This window comes from Macaca nemestrina, chromosome 20 (assembly GCF_043159975.1).
Source record: "Macaca nemestrina isolate mMacNem1 chromosome 20, mMacNem.hap1, whole genome shotgun sequence".
NCBI lineage: Eukaryota > Metazoa > Chordata > Mammalia > Primates > Cercopithecidae > Macaca > Macaca nemestrina.
Genome location: NC_092144.1, coordinates 6,726,550 through 6,743,011, shown reverse-complemented (window position 1 = coordinate 6,743,011; position 16,462 = coordinate 6,726,550). Strand labels below are relative to the sequence as shown.

Here is a 16,462-nt window from a genome sequence, read left to right as displayed (position 1 = left end):
GGTGGGGAACAGTGTGCTAACAGAATACTGACCTCTGAGCCCACTGCCTGGTCCTACTGAACCTACGGGACTGTTGTGGGACTGCTGGAAAAATCAGGGTATGGAAGAGTAGCAGAGAAGTTCATGGACAAGGGAGGGAGGAAACAGGGTGGCCCACCCATTCCAGGAGTGGATGTGATTTTTGGTGTTAACTTTCTTGGGAACACATTGATATGAAACATATATTTTCTTATTCTATTTCAGTAGATGTCCCGTCAAATATTGCAAAAATTATCATCGGCCCCCTCATCTTTGTCTTTCTCTTCAGTATTGTGATTGGAAGTATTTATCTATTCCTGAGAAAGAGGTGAGTTGAGTGAGTTCAGTGGTGTGCTGGGAACCATTGGTTCTCTGGGGGAAATTATGCCTCGATATAGGTATAGGTATATGTAAGTTTATTATGAATTTTACTGATATAGGATGTGTAATGTGCAATTTACAGATAATTGTCATAATACGACATATACAACTCTTTATTGTAAATTCCCTCTAACCAGTTGATTCTCACAGAAAGTTTTTGTTGACTTTTTAAATTTTTTTGCCCAAACCTTTATATCTGAAGCCAACCTATTATTGCAATTAATTAAACAAGTATAGCTCCAATGTGAATATTGATTAATTTTTCAAAATTTACATTAAAGAGTAGGACATGGCTGGGCACAGTGGCTCACGCCTGTAATCCTAGCATTTTGGGAGGCCAAGGCGGGTGAATCACCTGAGGTCAGGAGTTTGAGATCAGCCTGGCCAACATGGTGAAACCTCATCTCTACTAAAAATACTAAGAAATTAACCGGGCGTGGTGGTAGGCGCCTGTAATCCCAGCTACTCAGGAGGCTGAGACAGGAGAATTACTTGAACCTTGGAGGTGGACGTTGCAGCTAGCCAAGATCCCGCCATTGCACTCCAGCCTGGGCAACAGAGTGAGACTCCATCTCAGAAAAAAAAAAAAAAAAGAGTAGGATAAAACTGAAATAAGACATATATGTTCATCAGTGATATGAGTGATGTCTTTGCTGAGTCAGATAATAATTTTTAAATACCAGAAGAACATTTTCGTAATGTTTTGTGCCATGCGCAATGTCACAGTTGCAGACATGACATGCTTTTAAGTTTAATCTACATGATTAAACATTTTTCTCGGCTGGGCGCGGTGGCTCACACCTGTAATCCCAGCACTTTGGGTGGCCGAGGTGGGCGGATCATGAGGTCAGAGTTCGAGACTAGCCTGACCAACATGGTGAAACCCCGTCTCTACTAAAAATACAAAAATTAGCAGGGTGTGGTGGTGCACGCCTGTAATCCCAGCTCCTCAGGAGGCTGAGGCAGGAGAATCGCTTGAACCCGGGAGGCAGAGGTTGCAGTGAGCTGAGATCGCACCATTGCGCTCCACCCTGGGCAACAGAGCGAGACTCTGTCTCAAAAACAAAACAAAAAACATTTTTCTCATCAATTCCTCAAGACTGGACAAACAACAGAACAACAAATCCAGTCCCAAGTTATAGCATTTGCCAGTTTCTGTAATGTAAATATTCCCAGCATGTCTAATTTCAGGCTGTAGGCATAATATTACTGAGCACAGTGTCGGAAAGAGACACATGATAGCTCCCCATTGAATTCACCCTATGGATACAATATGGTGTATAAATGATATAAGGTAAATAACCTCAACTGCATTGATCATAGTAAAATGGAGTATGAGAGTTAGAAAGTGATGAGTTTTGAACATGTATTGTCTTTGCTTTTAGGGTAATTTATTTAATTGCAAGCCTCTATAATTTACATTTTTTGTTCTATTTGGAAGGCATTGTACAATTTAATCTTTAATGATGCTTGTATTTAATAACTGGCTCACTCGTTTCCTGAAAATTTAATAATTGTTTCTCATCAGTCGGGATGAGCTCGCTGTAGAACAGTACTGGGTCAGTGGCTTTTAAGTGTTACATAGACAGCCATAAATTATAATAAAAGCCAGCCAGAGCCCTGCATGGTCGTGCACATCTGTAATCCCAGCCACTCAGAAGGATGAGGCAGGAGGATCACTTGAGACCAAGAGTTCAAGACCAGCCTGGGCAACATAGTGAGACCCTGTCTCTACGAAATTTTAAAAATTAGCAGCCAGGTGTGGTGGTGAGCACCTGTATTCCCAGCTATTCAAAAAGCTGAGGTGAGAGGATCTCTGGAGCCCAGAAGGTCGAGACTGCAGTGAGCTATGATTAAACCACTGCCGTCCAGCCACAACACAGCAAGACTCCAACTCTGAAATGTGAAAAAAAAAAAAAAAAAAATACCTGGGGAGGGATCAGTGCTGCTGCCATGTTGATGCACTTAAGTACTTGTCTGATGGGCTTCCATTCAAAACATAAAGGTCCCCCATCCCTGCCCTAGACTGCATCTAGAATTATGGGGATTCTGCTGGTAAGGGCTGCCATTTGCCTTGAGGAGTCTTGTATGAAACCCCTTTCTGGAGACCTGCAGAGTCCCATGAGAACCTCAAGCTAATGTGCCTCATTTTTCTCCTCCAGGCAGCCAGATGGGCCGCTGGGACCGCTTTACGCTTCTTCAAACCCTGAGTATCTCAGTGCCAGTGATGGTGAGTACCATCCCTTCCCTGTGGGTGACCAGTACCCTATTCAACAGCTTCCTTTGCCTTCACCATTGAGTGAGAGTGAAGGATGGGTTCCCCAGGGAGGCCAAGAAAAGCCCTCTTAGTCATTTGAGCTTGCCAAACTGCCCTTGCTGCAGAAACCTCATTACTGTGTGCATGTGGACACATGGTATTTGGCACCTGCCTGGATGGGCTCATCTAGCCGGTCTGGGACCCTTGGATGGGGTCGACAACTTGGGCTGGGCTCAGCTGGGCGGTTCTTCTTCTGGTCTTGCCTGGCTTCACCCATGTAGCTACATTTTGCTGGTGTGTCAGCTAGCACTTTGTAGTCTTAGATGATTTCACTCACATGTCTGGTGGTCGGCAGGCTGGGTGGTCCCTACGTGGGGGCCCTAAGCTGGGGGAGGCTGAGCCTCACTCTGTCCATGTGGCCTCTTAGGCTCCAGCAGGCTGGCCTAGGCTTCATTACATGGTACTCTGTTGGTTCCTAGTAGCAAGAGAGGGCAAGCTCCAGGGCAATAGTCCATTCGGAGTTTCTGCTTGGGTCATTCCTGCTGATTCCCATTGACCAAAATAACTCACAAGGCCATGCCCAGAGCCAAGGGGTGGTGAGATAGACTCCACCTTTTCATGGAAAGAGCTGCCAAGTATCCTGGCTTTTTTTAACCCCCAACCTATTACAACCTGTCTACCATCCCCTTGGCACTTTGCAGAAATAGTAGTCTCAGGTGGGAAGTAGCACCATTCTGTGGCAAGGATCTGAAATCAGACAAGAAGGATGGGGATGCAGGTTTGCCTCAGGACATATTGACCAGGATCTTGAATCAGTTGTGGCTCCTTCCTTGAGTCTCTGCCATGCCCTCTCCATGGGTGCAGATGCCTGTCCTGTTCTCAGCCATACGCCCAGTGCCTGGCATGGGTCCTGGATCACAGAACTCACTTCATGAGTGTTTTCGAGGAGGTTTGGGTGAGGGCTTGGGTGGAAGGTGGCTGCAGACCCCCAAGGGATCAGCCAAAGATGCTGTGTAGATAAGTGAGAAGTAGTGTTTCCATGCTCTGTGTACGTGCCGGACGAGTGGGAGGTGCCTCGAGAGAAGATCACCCTCCTTCGAGAGCTGGGGCAGGGCTCCTTCGGCATGGTGTATGAGGGCAACGCCAGGGACATCATCAAGGGTGAGGCAGAGACCCGCGTGGCAGTGAAGACGGTCAACGAGTCAGCCAGTCTCCGAGAGCGGATTGAGTTCCTCAATGAGGCCTCGGTCATGAAGGGCTTCACCTGCCATCATGTGGTGAGTCCAGCGGGGGTGGGACACGGGCTGGCTTTCCTGCCCCTTCCCTCTCTCTGCCTCCTCCTCCTGCACAGAGTGACAGAGGACACTGGGTGTAACCTCCTGCCCAACCCCCACTCTACTACCCATCCTAAAGGTGTGGGGAGGGATTGTTCCCTTCTCAAATCACATCCTCTCCCACTTCGCCTGGAACCAGACTCTATCACTGTCTTATCACTTTCTGGAATGCTTCATTGCTTTCCAGATTCTTTCATCACTTTCTAGAATCTTCCATCATTTTCTGGAATCTTCTACCACTTTCTGGACTCTTCCATCATTTTCCAGAATCTTCTGTTGCTTTTTAGACTCCTCCATTTCTTGCTTTTTCCTGGCTCCTTTGTAACCCAGGACCACACAGAGGTCCACCTCATACCACCTGCCATCATTCCTACTCTCCCTTGAAGGCAGCACAAACTCTTCCTGCCTTTCTGCTCCTTTGTTTCTCTTTGAGTCCCATGCACTTTCATCCTTGCCACACATATTTGTGGGGCATATAAAACCCTGCTCTTGTCCCCGTGATACAGTGGATTCCTGCCCCTGTAGAGCTTCCAAAACAGCAGGCGGAGACAGACTCCAAAACCTTTATTTTTATTTTTATATATTTTTAAGACAGAGTCTCTGTCTGTCACCCAGGGTGGAGTACAGTGGCACAATCTTGGCTCACTCAACCTCTGCCTCCCGCGTTCAAGCAATTCTCCTGCCACGGCCTCCTGAGTAGCTGGGATAACAGGAGCCCACCACCACACCCGGCTAATTTTTGTATTTTTAGTAGAGATGGGATTTTGCCATGTTGGCCAGACTGGTATCGAACTCCTGACTTCAGGTGATCCACCGGCCTCAGCCTCTCAAAGTGCTGGGATTACAGACATAAGCCACCGCCTCTGGCTGACTCCAAACCCTTTATACATTAGGAGAAAATGCTATGGAAACATGAAGAAAGGGAGGAAAGACTTAAAGGACATGAGGAGCTGGGCCCTGTGGATATGGCAGGGAACAGAGAGCCAGGCAGAGAGAATGGTTAAAATACAAAGGCCTGGCTGGGCGTGGTGGCTGTAATCCCAGCACTTTGGGAGGCTGAGGCAGGCGGATCACCAGAGGTCGGGAGTTCAAGATCAACCTGACCAACATGGAGAAATCTTGTCTCTACTAAAAATACAAAAATTAGCCGGGTGTGCTGGTGGGCGTCTGTAACCCCAGCTACTCGGTAGACTGAGGCAGGAGAATTGCTTGAACCTGGGAGGCGAAGGTTGCAGTGAGCCGAGATCACACCACTGCACTCCAGCCTGGGTAAGAGAGCATGATTCCATCTCGAAATTAAAAAAAAAAAAAATACAAAGGCCTGTCTGCTGTCCAGACAGGTCTGTCTGCTCCCCTAGACCAGGGCTGAGCACACTGCATCCAGGCCACAGGGTGCTGTGTGTGACATAGACACCAGGCAGGGAGAACCTTGGCGAGTCGAATCACAGACCCTCCTCCGAGAACCCTGGTGGCTTGCTCTGCAGGTGCGCCTCCTGGGAGTGGTGTCCAAGGGCCAGCCCACGCTGGTGGTGATGGAACTGATGGCTCACGGAGACCTGAAGAGCTACCTCCGTTCTCTGCGGCCAGAGGCTGAGGTGAGCTGCCTCGGGGGGACCCAGCGGGATACTCGGTGGGGCACCCGCTCCCGGCCTCCTCGAATCCCGGTGCTGCTGAAACACCAACCCCATGTTTCGGTTTTAGAATAATCCTGGCCGCCCTCCCCCTACCCTGCAAGAGATGATTCAGATGGCGGCGGAGATTGCTGACGGGATGGCCTACCTGAATGCCAAGAAGTTCGTGCATCGGGACCTGGCAGCGAGAAACTGCATGGTCGCCCATGATTTTACTGTCAAAATCGGAGGTTCGTCTGGCTTTCTGCTTTGAAAACCTAACGACCCAGGCCAGGTTTGATTTCAGAAGGAAGTTGTCCATAATGAGCCGCTAAGTCTTTTCTGATAGTATAAAAGGGGCAAGATACTTCTTTTTGTTTTTGTTTTTTGGTTTTTTGTTTTGTTTTGTTTGTTTTTGTTTGTTTGTTTTGAGACAGAGTCTTACTCTGTCCCCCAGGCTGGAGTGCAGTGGTGCAATCTTGGTTCACTGCAACCTCCGCCTCCCAGGTTCAAGTGATTCGCCTGCCTCAGCCTCCCGAGTAGCTGGGACTACGGGTGTGCACCACCACACTTGGCTAATTTTTGTATTTTTAGTGGAGATGGGGTTTCACCACGTTGGCCAGGATAGTCTTGATTTCCTGACCTCGTGATCCTCCTGCCTCGGCCTCCCAAAGTGCTGGGATTACAGGTGTGAGCCACCACACTGGCTTTTTTTTTCTTTTTTATGAGATGGAGTCTTGCTCTGTCACCCAGGCTGGAGTGCAGTGACAGGATCTCGGCTCACTGAAACCTCCACCTCTCAGGTTCAAGCGATTGTCCCGCCTTAGTCTCCCAAGTAGCTGGGATTACAGGCGTGCGCCACCACACCCAGCTAATTTTTGTATTTTTAGTAGAGACGGAGTTTCACCGTGTTGGCCAGGATGGTCTCAAACTCCTGACCTCAAATGATCCACCCGTGTTGGCCTCCCAAAGCACTGGGATTACAGGCATGAGCCACTGTGCCTGGCCTGGGCAAGATTTTGGATGGGGACTGCCCCCCACCAGGCTATAATTTAATTGCATGTATTGATAAACTCACTTCTTTAAAAGATATGTTTGTAGGACCGGGGGCCCCGCCTGTAATCTCAGTGCTTTGGAAGGCCAAGGTGTGAGGACTACTTGAGTCCAGGAGTTTGAGACCAGCCTAGGCAACATAGTGAGACTCCATCTCTATGAAAAATTTTTTAAAAAAGGGGTGTGGTGGTGCACATCTGTGGTCCCAGCTACTCAGGAGGCTGAGGCAGGAGAATTGCTTGAATCAGGGAGGTAGAGGTTGCAGTGAACCGAGATCGCACCACCGCACTCCAGCCTGAAGGACAGAGTGAGACTCCATACTAAAAAAAAAAAAAAAGAAAAAGAAAGAAAAATGTAGCTGCTTTGTCATTTGGTACCTTCTTTTCCCTCCCTTTAAATAGTAGCCCATCTTCCCCCTTCACTTCCCCATGTGCACCCTCAGAATCCCTTCTTACTGGATTTGGCTACCGCCCAGGTGAGCGCACACCAGGGCCAGGTGAACCCCTCTTAGGGCTCCGTGAGAGGTGGGGCAGTCAAGATGGCAAATGGTAGGACCAAGGCTGGAGGTTGAGAGCGTGTGAATCGTTTGTGTTGTCAGACTTTGGAATGACCAGAGACATATATGAAACGGATTACTACCGGAAAGGAGGCAAGGGTCTGCTCCCTGTACGGTGGATGGCACCGGAGTCCCTGAAGGATGGGGTCTTTACCACTTCTTCTGACATGTGGTGAGTTGTGTGTGGAGGGGTGGACGGACGCTGGGCTTGAATTCCAGGTGCTAGTAACAGCCAAGAGCGGGGGAAGGAAGCCTGCCATCCTCCTGGACCCCCCATCAAGGAAAGGAAGGCAGCGTCCTGTCTGAGGACCTTCCCATGGCTACTCTTATGTCCTAATTAATCCTGTAGGCATTGTGAACCCCGAAAATCGGAGACAGGTCTCAGTTAATTTAGGAAGGTTATTTTGCCAAGGTTGAGGACACGTGCTCATGACACAGCCTCAGGAGATCCTGACCACATGTGCCCAAGGTCGTCGGGGCACAGCTTGGTTTTATACGTATATTTTAGGGAGACGTGAGACATCAATCAACATATGCAAGATGACCATTGGTTGGGTCTGGAAAGGCGGGACAACTCGAAGCGGGGAGGGGTCTTCCAGGTCATAGGTAGATAAGAGACAAATGGTTGCATTCTTTGAGTTTCTGATGAGCCTCTCCAAAGGAGCCAATCAGATATGAATATTTCTCAGTGAGCAGAGGGGGGACTTTGAATAGAGTGGGAGGCAAGTTTGTTCAAGCAGTTCCCAGCTGGACTTTTTCCTTGAGTTTAGTGATTTGGGGGCCCCAAGATTGATTTTCCTTCCATAGCATTTATGGACCGCAGCATGAATTGTTTTATTAACTGGCCAACCATGTTCTCGCAAACCAAGAGATGTGTTTGCGTGTTTGTGTGTGTGTGTGTGTGTGTTTGTGTATTTGCATGTGTGTGAGCGCGTGTGTGTGTGTTTGTGTGTATGTGTATGTGTGTTTGCGTGTTTGTGTATTAAACGTGTGTGTGTGTGTGCATGCATGTGTTTTCATGTGTGCTAGTTTGCCTGTGTGCGTGTTCGTGTGTGTGTGTGAATTTGCATGTGTGTGTGCACGTGTGTGCGTGTATTTGCATGTGTGCACATGTGTGTGTTTGCATGTGTTTGGGTGTGTTTGCATGTGTGTGCACACGTGTGTGTTTGCCTGTTCGTGTGTATGTGTATGCATATGTGTGCATGTTTGTGTATTAAATGTGTGTGCCTGTGTGCGTGTGTTTGTGTGCATGTGTTTGTGTGCGTGTGTACATGTGTGTTTGCGTGTGTGCTAGTTTGCCTGTGTGCATGTGTGTTTGTGTTTGTGTGTATTTGCGTGTGTGTGCACGTGTGTTTGCGTGTGTTTGTGTATTTACATGTGTGCACACGTGTGTGTTTGCATGTGTGTGCTAGTTTGCCTGTGTGTTTGCCTGTGTGCGTGCATGCGTTTGCATATGTGTTTGCATGTGTGTGCTAGTTTGCCTGTGTGCGTGTTTGTGTGTGTGTTTTTGCGTGTGTGTGTGTGCGTGTGCATGTGTTTGCATGTGTGTTTGCGTGTGTTGTGTGCTAGTTTACCTGTGTGCGTGTGTGTTTGTTTGCGTGTGTGTTTGCTTGTGTGTGAATGGTTTCTTTGTTACTACTCTCAACTGTCATTGACAGGTCCTTTGGCGTGGTCCTTTGGGAAATCACCAGCTTGGCAGAACAGCCTTACCAAGGCCTGTCTAATGAACAGGTGTTGAAATTTGTCATGGACGGAGGGTATCTGGATCAACCCGACAACTGTCCAGAGAGAGTGTAAGTGTAGAAAGGGTTTGAGGTGTGTGAGGTGTGCATTGAAAGGGTATTGCCCTTTACACGTGTGCTTGGTTTTGCCTTTCCTATGCCTACACGCTCACTGTGTTTGCATGCTATATGTTACAGGTGTGTTTGTGTTTGCATAGCTTGTCTTTACATGCGTGTTTGCATTTGCATATTGCATGGTGGTACACACACTTGAGTTTCCATATGTGCTACATGTATGCTTGTTTGCATATTATATATTTACATAGGTATTTATGTTTGCATACTGTATGTTTACATGTACATCAGCATATGGCACATGTACACCTTGTTTACGTATCTTTATAAGCACACGTGTTTACATATGTGCTTGTTTACATATTATGTCTTTACTGGCATGCTTGTGTTCACAAATCGTAAGATTTTCTTGCATATTGTATAGTTGGAATGTTGCATAAGAAACCCGTAGCAGTAGTTATCTTGGGAGAAGGGAACTGGAGACCTGGGATCGGGGGAGCGAGACCTATGTTTGGCTGTTAATTATTTATACGCTGAAAATTTTGTCACGTGGCTGGGAATGGGTGGCTGTAATCCCAGCAATTTGGGAGACCGAGGCGAACAGATCACCTGAGGTCAGGAGTTCAAGACCAGCCTGGCCAACATGGTGAAACCCCATCTCTATTAGAAATACAAAAATTACCTGGGTGTGGTGGTGGGCACCTGTAATCCCAGCTACTCAGGAGGCTGAGGCAGGAGAATTGCTTGAATCTGGGAGGCAGAAGTTGCAGTGAGCAGAGACTGCGCCATTGCACAGCAGCCTGGGTGACAGAGCGAGATTCTGTCTCAAAAACAAACACAGACACACAAAAATTTTGTCAGGCATACATATTATGTATTCCCCCCTCCAAATGTACATATATATATCTATTTAGATGAAGTCTTGCTCTGTCACCCAGGCTGGTAGAGTGCAGTGCTGCAATCACAGCTCACTGCAACCTTGAACTCCTGGACTCAGCCTCCTGGCTCAGCCTCCCAAAGTGCTAGGATTACTCTTGATCCAGTTTTGAAATGAGGCAACCCTTTTCAAAACCATCTTTCGGCCGGGCACGATGGCTGACGCCTGTAATCCCAGCACTTTGGGAGGCCGAGGCGGGCAGATCATGAATTCAGGAGACCGAGACCATCCTGGCTAACACGGTGAAACCCTGTCTCTACTAAAAATACAAACAATTAGCCGGGCGTGGTGTCGGGCGCCTGTAGTCCCAGCTACTCGGGAGGCTGAGGTAGGAGAATGGCGTGAACCTGGGAGGCGGAGCTGGCAGTGAGCCAAGATCGCGCCACTGCACTCCAGCCTGGGCGACAGAGCGAGACTCTGTCTCAAAAAAAAAAAAAAAAAAAATTCAGCTGGACAGGATGGCTCATGCCTGTAATCTCAGCACTTTGGGAGGTTGAGGCAGGAGGATTGCTTGAGCCCAGGGGTTCAAGGCTGCAATGAGCTATGATTGAGCCACTGCACTCCATCCTGGGTGACAACGTGAGAAACCCTGTCTCAAAAAAAAAAAAGAAAAAGAAAAAAAAAGTGGCCAGGCATGGTGGCTCACACCTGTAATCCCAGCATCTTGGGAGGCCAAGGTGGGTGGATCACTTGAGCCTAGAGTTTGAGACCAGCCTGGGCAACATAGCAAAACCCTGTCTCTGCAAAACATAGAAAAATTAGCTAGGCATGGTGGTGCACACTTGTGGTCCCAGCTACTTGGGAGGCCAGATGAGAGGATTGCGTGAGCCTAGGAGGCAGAGGCTGCAGTGAGCTATGATCATGCCACTGCACTCCAGCCTGGGTAATAGAATGAGACCCTGTGTCCAAAAAAAAGAAGAAAAGCAAAAAGAGAACGCCATCTCTCAGAACCTCCAGCATAGCTATTTCTGCCTTGACAATTGTCCACACACACAGCCAGCATCTGATGTGAACACGTGTGGTCCGTGGGTGTTGGCTGCAGGGACAAGGGCGGGGTTGGGAGGATGCTTGACTGGGCCCCTAGACTCACCCAGGACGTGTCCTTCTGCCCCGCAGCACTGACCTCATGCGCATGTGCTGGCAATTCAACCCCAAGATGAGGCCAACCTTCCTGGAGATCGTCAACCTGCTCAAGGACGACCTGCACCCCAGCTTTCCGGAGGTGTCGTTCTTTCACAGTGAGGAGAACAAGGCTCCCGAGAATGAGGAGCTGGAGATGGAGTTTGAGGACATGGAGAACGTGCCCCTGGACCGTTCCTCGCACTGTCAGAGGGAGGAGGCGGGGGGCCGGGATGGAGGGTCCTCGCTGGGTTTCAAGCGGAGCTACGAGGAACACATCCCTTATACCCACATGAACGGAGGCAAGAAAAACGGGCGGATTCTGACCTTGCCTCGGTCCAATCCTTCCTAACAGCGCCTACCGCGGCGGGGACGGGCAGGGGTTCCCATTGTCACTTTCCTCTGGTTTGAAAGCCTCTGGAAAACTCAGGATTCTCACGACTCTACCATGTCCAATGGAGTTCAGAGATCGTTCCTATACATTTCTGTTCATCTTAAGATGGACTCGTTTGGTTGCCAATTTAACTAGTCCCGCAGAGGATTTAACTGCTGCCCTTTTGGAGCAACGACGGTTTCAAACCAGGATTTTGTGTTTTTTTGTTTTTCTCCCCGTCCCCCCAGCAGATGGAAAGACAGCACTTGTTTTTACAAATTCTTTTTGTTTTTGTTTTTGTTTTTTGCTGGTGTCTGAGCTGCAGTATAAAAGATAAAACTTCTTGTCTGTGGAACAAAAGTTTGAAAGAAAAAAACAAAACAAAAATACCCAGCCCTGTTCCAGGAGAATTTCAAGCTTTACAGGTTGGGCTTCAAGAAGGCTTTTTTTTTTTTTTTTTTTTTTTTCCTCATCCAGGCTGAAGGATTTCTTTTTTTTTTTTTTTTCTTTACAAGATCAGTTCCTCAAATTGACCAATAGCTGCTGCTTTCATACTTTGGATAAGGATCTGTGGTCCCGGCGTGTGCTCACGTGTGTATGCGTGTGTGTGTCCATTCGACACAGCTGATGTGTGTGCAAAGTATCCTTGCGGAGTTGATGCTTTGGGAATTGGCTCATGAAGGTTCTTCTCAAGGGTGCGAGCTCATGTCCCCCTCTCTCCTTCCTTCTTATCGACTGGGAGACTGTGCTCTCGACAGATTCTTCTTGTGTCAGAAGTCTAGCCTCAGGTTTCTAACCTCCTTTCACGTTGGTGGAAAGATGCTTTTTGGGAGCCAAGGGAGGAACATTTCATTTGGAGTGATTATGAATCTTTTCAAGACCAAACCAAGCTAGGACATTAAAAAAAGAAAGAAAGGAAAAACAAAATAGAAAAAGGAAAAAAAAAAAAAAGGAAGAACTGAGATGACAGAGTTTTGAGAATATATTTGTAACGTATTTAATTTTTAAAGTCTCTGGTATTAGCCTCATAAGTTATTGCCTATTCCCCGGGGTTGGCGGGGAGTGGAGACATGAGTTGGTGTGCCTGTTGTGGGGCCGGGAAGGGGAGGGAGTGAGGCACAAGTGGCCTCTTTGTTTGGTCTTAAAGGCATCCATTTCTGGGAATGAAGCCACGTTCGCTGCTAACACTTTTGGACGCTGTGAGGCCACGTGGAGTGTGTGGGAGACTAGGTTTTGTGGATGGTCTCGTTCAGGCACCGGGTCTGCTGGAAGGTTCCTGTTCGGATAAGCTGGTAGCTACCTAGCTCTGAGCCTGCCTTCAAGAACACCCGTGTTCATCCTCTGGTTCTCTGTGTGTACCTCTCGTGGCGTTTCCTCTCCTGGGTGTGAACATCCTACCGTTATTGTGCAAACACAAGAACATCAGATCCCAAAGAGCAACAACCTGGATGGATTTTGGGAATATCTAAGCAATATAAGAGAGAGGTGCACTGAGAGTACATCTTGCTCCCCTCCACCCTGAGAGCATCCGACGGTCCTCAGTACTGAACTCCCGGAAGCTGCTCTGAGCCCAGAGACCTCATCTGGGCCAGGTGTGGTGCCTGAGCAGAATGCGCAGACACTTACGATGTTGCAGTCCCTAAGAGAGTAGAGTCTGGAGGAGAAACCGTGAAAAAGACCTTTCGCACCACCAAGAACTTCCGAATGGGCGTGAATCCACCGTTTCTTCTCTTTGTGAAAAGAACCACCACAGCTGCTCAAAGAACACAGTGAACTCATCGCTTTGGTTCATCAAAAAATCATCACCCATGCGTTATTCCTGAGTGCATTTTCTTACAACTTTTTGACTGCTTCCTTTTCTTCTCTTAAGAGTTGTGGGCTTAAGAATGGGATCGAGTCATAATGGCAACCTCCAAGCCCTCTCAATTCTTGATTAAGAACACAGGTAGACATGAATCCCAATTGTCTATTGCTATCTTATTTATATGATTCGAGAAATTACAGCATGTAAAAATATTGCTGAGACGCCTCAGTGATTGGGTACAAGAAGCAAGAGTACAGAAATTATTTTTGCCAAATTTATTTTGTAAATATGAGGGTCTGTACGTAAATTTAAAAAAAAAAAAACACGTAGATCTAGGTATTTTGTTCTCTTCCTAGTAAATTTGTAGTGGTTGTATACTACACTAGCTGCAATTTTCACATTTTTCTAATTCAGAAAGGTTTTTCTTATATTAGGGGAAAAAGTATTTATTTTAATATATAAAATCACTCTGAAAATCACTCTCATAAAAAACGGAGCGCATGTAAATTTTTATCAAAGAAAAATAAACAGGTGAATGGGGGATAGTGATTTTTGTTTTTCAGCACAGTCTACCTCAGTGTATTGTTAAGATGTGATTCAATCACAGACATCTTTGAGATTTCAGAATTCTACCTGGAACCGGTCTGAATCAGGGAACATGTGTATCAGCTGATTCGAATGCCAGGGACCAGCAAGAATTTTGAGGGAGGGAGTTGGGATGGAGAAGGTATGGCTTTTATGTGAGCATAGATCCTTTTCTTCCTTGGCTGGTAATATTCTTCTCTGAATTTAATCTTCCTTTAAAAAAAAAATCCTCCATCTATTGTCACTATGTTCCCCAAGCATAAACTAAGTTCCAGGCCATCATGATGTATCTGATATATGAGGTACGCCCGCAAGGTGTACCTTCCTTTGGTGAGAGATGGCTGCTGGGGCAAAGACGGGCTTTGATTCAGAACAAGCATTCCCACCTGTTCCATGGAATTTCCCTGAAGTGAGCACAAAGGTGCCCTGGGCTCCCTGATGGTTTATTCCCACTCCTTTCAGGCTGGTGATACACCTCACACACAAACACCTAACGCAATGTCTTTGAAAATTCTCCAAGTGGGATGGGAGCATGTGCGGGAAATTCCAATCCAAAACCCATTAGTGTGCTGAACACTTTTTTTTTTTTCCAACAACACCTTGGACCTCTGTGTTGGGGTTTGATTGACCTCAAGCTGATATTGTTGAACCTTGTGCAGCTTTGATAACCCATGCAAGAGTCTAGGCAGGGCCAGTGGGGCCCAAATCTTGCTGCTCTTGTACTTTTAGGCACTGCCCTTGCAGACTCGCCTTTCTCCACCCGCCCTGGAGAAAGGTAGGGTGCTGGGCCTGCCCCTTGCAAATGGGGTTCACCAGTTTCATTTATTTGACTCTACTGCCACAGTGAAAAGAGCAAACAGCTCTTGGGTTGCAAGCCTCTTTTGACATTAGGAAATGCTGACTTTGTAACAATAAAACTTTGGTCCTAGAAAGACATGGTTGTCCTGGGAGTTTGTAGTGTTAAATTACAACAACAACAACAACAACAAAAAGCAACAAAACCAGCTTAGGGTAACACTTTTTGTTGCTTGTTTTTAAAGATGTCTCACTATGATTAAAACCCTTTTCATTAACGTAGTGAAAGCCACACAGGAGTTTCTTCTTCCAGGAGGAGAATACTAAGCACGTCACTTTCTCTCTGCGTTGGTGATGTCAAATACGCATCAGAAAATGTTCAGGTTTCGGGAGCTGTCCTAGGTGCTGTTCCGTCATTGGAAGTAGTGAGAAGGAGGAGCACTGCTGCTTGTCTGGATATAGGCTGAGGACGATGGAGAGAAGCTGTGGGAACTGACATAAGGGTCTGCACAGGTCATCCTGCGACCCTGGGGACTATGTTACCAATTGATGGACAGATCTTTCACTGTATCCTACCAGGGCAGGTAGTCCACCAAGAAATGTGTTTACTGGGTTGGGAAGTGTTTATTTGTAGTCCCCTGTAACACTTGTGGACAAGCAGGAGCATCATCAGGGGTATGACTTGCGCTGGCCATCCTGGTAAATGGATGTGCTGTAGTCTCAGCGGTAATCATTTCTCTACTTCACAGTGGGTGGAAGTTTAGGGTTAAATGTCCTTTGCATGCCACCTGGTGAGTCCTTGACACCTTAGGCTCTTCAGAAACGATGGTTTTGTTGAGGATGGGGAACAGGGAATGCCGATTTTATATTCGTGGTACACATAGAGGGGTGTCACTTCAGAAAATCTTCTAGCATGTTCTTCAGAATATTAATTTATATGAGAGGTGAGGTTGGAAATGAAAAGAACAGGTCAGCACTTTTTTTTTTCCCCTAGAACATACAAAAGAACATGGTGGACTTTCAGGGGGCTGCAACAGAAGGTGACTATTTCCTTAAGGGTCCTCAAGAAATCGGGTTGGGGGAAGGGGACACAACGGCTTTTTGAGCTTGCTGTTACCTTCTGATCCCAGTCAGTGTCCAGAACCAGCCACCAGCCAAATTTCTATCTGGGTGTGGGCCACTGAAAATCCTTGTTAAAAACCAGATCTGGGGCTCTTGGTCCCATTGGAGAAGGAAGGAAGAGCCTCAAAATAAGTGTGCATCCATGCACATATTCAGGAACAGCTTGTTTAGTCTTTACACTTTGCCTCAAAGTTGCTGCTCCTCGTCCCTTTGTGTGCCTGGGTGGCCTCAGCCCTGCGTGTGGGCAACGCAGGATCAAATGTGCTGCAGCTTTTGCAGAAAACAACTCAGAAACACAAAACCCACCAACAGCTCCATTATTATTTTTTCAATGTTTTCCTACAAGAGCCAAGTAGCACCATGTACAGAAGATGCCTTTTTTTTTTTTTGAATATTGAAATCGTTCTGCATGTAAAATATGGGATAATGACCTGTTTATATTAAAATTCTGATTAAATTATCTGAGAATACGCTTGTTTTTGTGTGGTGTCCCAGTAAGGACCTGTCGTGTGGTGGGAGGATGTGTCTACGAGTTGGGTTGTGTGAAGGAAAACCTCTTGGAATTTGTGGGTACCTTTTTTTTAGAGGAGAAAAACACCTAGATTCTTCCACACATGAAAAGAGGTTAAATAATTGCTACCAGCGGAGTTGATGACTCGCAGGGACATACCGGTATGACCAAACTGACGGTTTAAATATTGCACTATTTCCATACTATTTGG

The 16,462-nt window shown here is 47.0% G+C and overlaps 1 protein-coding gene across 3 annotated transcripts in view; it reads left to right on the top strand.

Annotated features, from left to right (window-relative positions):
• The window catches only part of LOC105487005 (insulin receptor), a 188,050-nt gene extending 171,840 nt beyond the window's left edge, over positions 1–16,210 (top strand). For 2 of the 3 annotated variants that reach the window (XM_071085907.1, XM_071085909.1), the window contains 8 exons: positions 244–346; positions 2,562–2,629; positions 3,689–3,933; positions 5,475–5,585; positions 5,692–5,851; positions 7,252–7,381; positions 8,868–9,002; positions 11,059–16,210. In XM_071085907.1, the coding sequence (XP_070942008.1) occupies positions 244–346; positions 2,562–2,629; positions 3,689–3,933; positions 5,475–5,585; positions 5,692–5,851; positions 7,252–7,381; positions 8,868–9,002; positions 11,059–11,413 (1,307 nt within the window). In that variant the 3' untranslated portion in view covers positions 11,414–16,210. The remainder of the gene's footprint in view (positions 1–243; positions 347–2,561; positions 2,630–3,688; positions 3,934–5,474; positions 5,586–5,691; positions 5,852–7,251; positions 7,382–8,867; positions 9,003–11,058) is intronic. The other variant, XM_071085908.1, reaches the window with a different exon arrangement.
• Positions 16,211–16,462: the final 252 nt, after the last annotated feature.